Source organism: Rutilus rutilus, assembly GCF_951802725.1.
Source record: "Rutilus rutilus genome assembly, chromosome: 11".
Classification (NCBI taxonomy): domain Eukaryota; kingdom Metazoa; phylum Chordata; class Actinopteri; order Cypriniformes; family Leuciscidae; genus Rutilus; species Rutilus rutilus.
In genome coordinates, this window is record NC_140216.1 from 42,891,031 (window position 1) to 42,898,530 (window position 7,500).

At 38.3% G+C, this 7,500-nt stretch overlaps 1 protein-coding gene across 1 annotated transcript in view; it reads left to right on the forward strand.

The window, feature by feature from the left end:
• The window catches only part of golph3l (golgi phosphoprotein 3-like), a 6,209-nt gene extending 3,129 nt beyond the window's left edge, over positions 1-3,080 (forward strand). Inside the window, exons 4-5 of the mRNA XM_084424555.1 lie at positions 1,661-1,775; positions 2,172-3,080. Of these exons, the coding sequence (XP_084280681.1) occupies positions 1,661-1,775; positions 2,172-2,605 (549 nt within the window). The 3' untranslated portion in view covers positions 2,606-3,080. The remainder of the gene's footprint in view (positions 1-1,660; positions 1,776-2,171) is intronic.
• Positions 3,081-7,500: the final 4,420 nt, after the last annotated feature.

Below are 7,500 nucleotides of genomic sequence, written 5' to 3' on the forward strand. Positions count from 1 at the left end.
TGTTGTTTGCAAGATAACAAAATAAGCATGTTGTTAACATGACGCTAACACGATTAGCATATTACTAGCATGATACTAACACGATTAACATTTTGTTAGCATGATGGTAACATAATTAACGTGTTCCTAGCATGATGCTAACACAATTAGCATTTTGTGAGCATGTTTTTAGCAAGATAGCACGATTTGCATGTTGTTTGCAAGATAACAAAATAAGCACCTTGTTAGCATGATGCTAACACGGTTACAATGTTGCTAGCATGATGCTAGCTCATTCTGACTTGTTTTAGCCCTAAGCTAATTGATATTAGCATGTAGCTATTCACTGTTACTATGTTGAAAACAGGATTCATTGATGAATCGAAAGTTCAAAAGAACCACATTTATTGGCCCCTGAATGTTCAGTGTTCAGCAGAAACACGGATGCAAATGTTCTGTGCTTGAACACACGTGTGAACACACCTTATCTCTGAATGCAAACGGGTGTGTGTGAGGATTCCTCATATAATGAGTGATGATCTGAACCTGCTCGTCCGGCTCATTCACACCCATAAAGCCTGAAGAGATCTCTCGTCCGATGATTAAAACACTGACACGTTTCCTTATTTACTTTAGATTATATGAGACTACAGTATTACTTGGAAATTACATTTCAGACACTTTAACATTTCCTTATTTAATCTTCTGAAAACCTGCCATGAAATTAAATCGGATTTTTTTTGGTCAAAATACTTGTAATGACTGAACCGGTCACTCAGGAATCACCCGTGTGTATTTATTTATTTATTTATTAAAAGATGAAGAACTGCCAGTATGTGGTAATAATTGTTATTGAAATATCCTGATTTAGATGATGTGAGAATACAGTTTAACACGGAAAATTTCAGTCGTGGCCATTTTTAAAAATGGCAAAATTCTAAAGTAATATTTACATCCAAGTAACTCTACATCCTTTAATTTATTTATTAACATTTTATTATTGTTATTTATTGTAATGAGACATGAAAATAGCTTTTGTTGTGGATATGGTGTTCAATAATAAATATTAAATAAGTAAATTCCCCAGCCGTAGTGCCTTTGATCTCCACCAGAGGGCAGTCCTCCATAGCCACATCAACATGGACTACATTTCCCAGAATGCACTGTCCAGACTCATCATCCCTGATCACTGCCAGCGGAGTGTGTGTGTGTCTGTGTGTGTGTGTCACAACTGCTCCTCCTGACCCTGTTTACCTCAGTTATGGGAGAAATTAAGCTTTTCAAATCTTCAAATCAATTGAACTATTTGATTTGCTTTTCACTAATTGGAGGCGTTTGCAACTCCACTCGCTGGTGACCCCTGCTGGACAGAGCAGAGATCTGATTGCTGCCAGCTGTGTGTGTGTGTGTGTGTGTGTGTGTGTGTGTGTGTGTGTGTGTGTGTGTGTGTGTTCGAAGCGTTTGAGACTCCTCTCGCTGGCGACCCCTGCTGGACAGAGCAGAGTAACTGTAACTGCAACTGCAACAAGAACACAAGCCAAACATGCAGAAAAACATCTTTTATAAACACATTGCAAATGCTTTATTGAACGTTTACTGAAGTTACATGAGTTTTACAGACACGAGCACATTGTTATTAACTGCATGTTTTGATGTTTGGTGTGTGTGGTGTGTTGCGCAGGTGTTGTTCAAGTCGGCGGCTCCCACCGGTGATGTTCTGCTGGATGAAGCGCTGAAACACATCAAGAACACAGAACCACCAGAGGACGTGGCCAGCTGGATCGAGCTGCTCACAGGTGAGACACACACACACACACACACACACACCACACTAATGTCGCCCCTGTGATGCCTGAGGTCACTAGGGTTAGAACAGAACCTTAAAGTCGTCTTTAGACAAGGAAGACATTTTTTGTTTATTTTATATCTTGTTTTCCAGTACAAGCATCTTCATCTGTGTTAGCGAGTGTGTGTGTGTGTGTGTGTGTGTCTGATTGTACATGTTTTTCTATCCCGGTGGGATCTTAATACTGAATGCACACACACTCATGGGGACTCGTGGCACTGTGGACCTAAATTGAGGAAACAAGCTTAAATACAGTTTGTACAGTATAAAAATCATTACATCTATGGAATGTGCCCATGTAGATAGCGAAGTAATCGTGTGTGTGTGTGTGTGTGTGTGTGTTCAGGTGAGACCTGGAACCCGATGAAGCTGCACTATCAGATGCGTAACGTGCGCGAGCGTCTGGCGAAGAGTCTGGTGGAGAAGGGCGTGCTGACGACGGAGAAGCAGAACTTCCTGGTGTTCGACATGACCACACACCCGCTCACCGACAGCGCGCAGAAGCAGCGGCTCGTTCAGCGCCTGCAGGACACGCTTCTGGAGCGCTGGACCAACGACCCGCTGCGCATGAGCCGGCGAGCGCTAGCGCTGGTTCTGCTAGCGCACGTGTCCGACGTGCTGGAGAACGCCCTGTCCTCGCTGCCCGACGAGCGCTACGAGCTAGCGTGCACGCGCTCGCGGAGCCTGATCGAGGCCGAGCCGGAGACGGTGAGCGCTAGGGTCACGACCCCGGCCGAGGAGATGATCTGGGCCATTCTGGCCGCGTTCAACAAGTCCTGAGAACTGAAGCGCCACAACCTTCAGTCTCTCTCGTGAACCCAACACTGAAGTGAGTTACGGTCATTACACACTGAGTCCGCAGTTTTCGAGAATTTCGGACTCAGTGAGCAATGACCTTTAAACTGCAGTTCATCCACTGGCCACTAGAGGCCGGCTGCAGAAGAGACTCAGTCCCATAGACCCGCATGTTAATATACCCAACTCTACAGCAGAAACACATGTTTACAGTCTGGTGCAAGAAGTGGTTTTGGTCTATATCGCTGATTTAGCCCTTCATGACGACTGTGAGGGGGTGAATTTTTCTTAAACTCATCCGTTTAAATTATATTAAGCCTTAAAGTTATAATTAATTAAGCATAATTAAGGGCGTGGCCACTTGAGTGACAGGTGGATTGCCGCTGCTTAACATTAACATAACTGGTGCTGGGCAATAATTAATCTCGTTTAATCGCAAAATAAAAGTTTGTGTTTCCATAATATGTGTGTGTGTACTGTGTATAATAATTTTGTATATATAAATTTATATTATATATAAATATTTTATATATAACACATTTTTCTTAAGTGTATACATATGCATATGTATTTATTTTATTTTATTATATATATATGATTATACACAGTAAACACACATATATTATGGAAACACACACTTTTATTTTTGATGTGATTAATCGTTGCCCAGCACTAATAAAAACAAACTTATTTTATTTCAGATAGCTGCCAACATTTCTCATTTGTGTTTAGTTTAACTTGAAGTGCTAAAATAAATAAAACTGATAGTACTAAAGCTTTTGATATAAAATTAATAAAAATATAATGGTATGTTAACGACACTGGTGACACTTTACAATGAGGTTTTATTTATTTTCGTAATTTAATTTAACTAATTTAACTAATAATGATCAATACTTGTGATTGTCAATCTCATGATGTACGAATACATGTTTAATATCAGAAGTGTGTAAATATTAGTTCATACACTGTGAACAGAATGAGCTTAAAGGGCACCTATTATGCCCCTTTTCACAAGATGTAAAATAAGTCTCTGATGTCCCCAGAGTGTGTGTGTGGAGTTTTAGCTCAAAATACCCAACAGATCGTTTTTTACAGCATGTTTAAATTGTCATTTTTTGGGGCTCAGAAAAATGTGCCGTTTTAGTGTGTATCCCTTTAAATGCAAATGAGCTGCTGCTGCCGGCACAGGGGGCGGAGCCTCACGAGCTCGCGCTCAGAGCCAGGACAATCTCATCTGATGACATCAGAACAGAAACTCTCAGTAGTGGTTAGCTCGCTCTCACTTTCATCTCTGCCGTGATCAGTCACGTTAGTCCTGTCGCTCTGGAGACTGTAAGCTGGATCACAAACAGTACAGATCATTCCTCGAGTAACAACGGGAGTAAATGAAGACTGCTATGTTCATTCTTACATCCAACAACAGCACACCTCAATCGCTTAGGAGACATTCTTGTCTACAGCTGCTCAAGCGTCGAAACAATGGCGGACTCTGTGTCCAGCAGGGCGGGTCTAGGCTCAAACTGCAGTGTCAATCAACCGTCGTGGGAGGGGCCTGTGTCCAGCTCACTCAGGGCGGGTCTAGGCTCAAACTGCAGTGTCAATCAACAGTCGTGGGAGGGGCCTGTGTCCAGCTCACTCAGGGCGGGTCTAGGCTCAAACTGCAGTGTCAATCAACAGTCGTGGGAGGGGCCTGTGCAAAGTGACATCACATTGCCCCGAATCTGAGAACGGCTCGTTCTGAGACGGTGTTTATGATTTATGGAGATTTTAAAAAAAGCACTTGGTGGATTTTCATCATTATAGGGTGGTTGTGAACACACACTGCCAACACACATTTATGTTCAAACACCATGTAAAAGTGAATTTTGCATAATAGGTGCCCTTTAAGCCTGAACCCTGTCTAGGGTGAGTGTGTTTCATGTTGCAATATGTGTAACAATCTGTGACATCACTTCCTCATCATGTGACATCACTTCCTCATCATGTGTTGCTGCATGTGACTCTCTTCCTCTCAGTGTGTGTCAATGGCTACGTCCTAAATCACACACTCTGTCGATACTTATTTTGAGTGTGTGTGTGTGAGTGTGATCTTGATGATGGAAACTACATCCGCCATGATGTCATTATCATAAGAGTCATAATTATGAGATTAAAAAGTCTCAATTATGACAAAGTCATGATTATATTTAAAAAGTTGAAATTGACTTTTGTAACTTTGAGATAGAAAATCTGAATTGTGTAAGAGCCAGTTATGAGATGAAAAAGATTAAATTATGAGTCATGATTATGAGATTATCATCCAAATTGTCATTAAAGACTCATAATTATGAGATAAAAAATTCGCAATTATGACAGAAACTTTTTGACGGTCATGATTATATTTAAAAAGTTGAAATTTTGAGATAGAAAATCGAAGTTATGAGTCAAAATTATGAGTCAATTTCAACTTTTTAAATATAATCATGACCGTCACAATTTTAAGTTTCATGTCGATCATCTGGACTTTTATTTTTTTAATGTCTTTATTTAGTAGTTTTTCTTTGCAGTCTGTGAACCCGACAGGTGTGTGTGTGTGTGTGTGTCGATGTACTGTAGATAGGATGTCAGGAATCTTCCCACAGAAACATGTTCTGGTCCAGTGATGTCACTTCCTGTCTCTCAGGAATATCTTGTTGCTGTTTTATGAATTATTATTTCTTGTCATCTGGTGAAAATCGGGACAAATGCGGGAAAAGGCAAATAAATATATGTAAATAAATGTGTTAATACATTAGAATTGTTAGTGCGTAGAATTGAATATGATCAATACAATTATTGCTGTTATTTTATTTGTATTATTTTGGATATTTATAATATGAATGATTTTCGATATTTCTGGGATGGATTATTTTACAGACATTCGATGTTAATTTAGCGTAATTTTACACGAGACGACGGTGACGGCTCATACTTTCATCATTCATATTCAGTTATGATTCAGTTATGAGTGTGAATGCTGTCAGTCATTATGAATAACGAAGGGAAGAAGCTGTGGGGAAATTGATTATTGTGAGTTATGAAGGACTTTATGTTCAATAGTTTAATGTTTAATAAGCATAGAATGTGTTTCTCTTTAATCAGCATGTGTGTATGCGTAATATTCATATATAATAATAAATTATGGCTGTTTCTCTGTCAGTCCACTGATTGTTGAATTGAATAAAATGTTTATATTTTTTCCATGCATTTTTTTATTTTTATTATATTATATATTATAAATATATATTATGTTTTTTTTACTCTATATTATGTTGTTATATATTATAATATTCTATATTATGTTGTTTTGCATTGTATTGTTTTATATATTATATTATATTATTCTATATTATGTTGTTTTGCTCACTTTCCTCATTCCGCTGACAGTTCCTGCGGGATCATCTCTGGGGTCAAAGGTCATATGTTATAAAATGTGCTTATTATCCCTTTGATCTCTGAACTTTTAACAGAAATGCTCGATAAACTGTAAATATATGAAGTATATGCAGAGCATTGTTTAGTCCTGGTGTGAAGCTGTTCATGCAGAAACGAAAGCATTCATTGCTCAGGCTCTACTTTATAGAAATCCCACAAGAACAGCAGAACCACATGATCACATGATGGACACTCATGTGAGTTATACTCATATTTCTCGTGCCCTTTCTGTATGGAGCTTATAATATGACAAAATGATTTGAATTTGAATTGTGTAAATTTGAATTATTTACAAGTGAAATCTTACAAAATTGAATTTTAGGTGGTAGTTTAAATAGTTCTGAATTTGATTTTTTTTTAAACGAATATTGAACATTTGAAATTTAACAAATTGAAATGTTTTTATGGCTGAATTTTATAGACATGTATTTTCAAACAGATAGTTTTTTTTGTTCTGAATTCTTATACTGCAAATATTCAGTTTAAAAAAATACAGATTCAAGATGAAGAAATTCTGAACTTCAAATTCAGTTTTCTAAAATTCAAACTCAAAAATTCCGATCTTACAGAAAGTAGGTCACAGGTCATCCACAGGGAAGAGTAATACTGTAGGTCACAGGTCATCCACAGGGAAGAGTAAAGGATCTCAGATAAGTCGAACAGAGCATTCTGGCTGCAGTGCAGTAGTTTTCTGCCGCAAACGCAGTGATGGTTCAAGAGAATCCGTGTATCTTTCGTTCAGTCGTTTTTTAATTTAATATTAAGAGTAGAAAAATGAGAAAACAGCTTGAGGATTAGATTTCTAATATTCTAGTAGTAATAGTCCTCTGCTGCAGCAGTTGCACGGAGCTTACAAAACTTAACGCGTGTATTGCAACTATAGACTACATTTAATTTTCTCATCAAACAACTAGACCACATGTGTCAATTACAAGTCAAATACCCGTGTCGACTTTTAATAAGGCCTGCCAACAAATTCAACTTATTTGTTCAACTGATACTTCAGCCGAGTCCCAAAATACACGTATAGGCTAAATCAGCGTCTTCACAGCAAGGGAAATGTTTGGAATAACAAGTAGGACTGTGTGCGGCACAGCTTGCCCTTTATATTGTACAACAGACCAATTAAATTAGTCAGAATAACTTTTTATATGTTTGGTTGCCTGTGTTTTATTTTGATAATGAGCAGTCTGCGATATGAAGCAACACCAGAACTGATAGCCTATGTTGTGTGAGAGCGCGCCTGCGCCAGCGCCATCACTTGGGTTTGTTCCACTGCTGGGAAATAACTTAATACTCTGTTATTTATAGTCATACAGATAATATGACATCATTCGAAACAGTAAAATGTACGTTTTTACTTGTGTACATTCAAAATGACTACAATGACTTTCATGCCATTGAAAAATAAATAAAACAACATG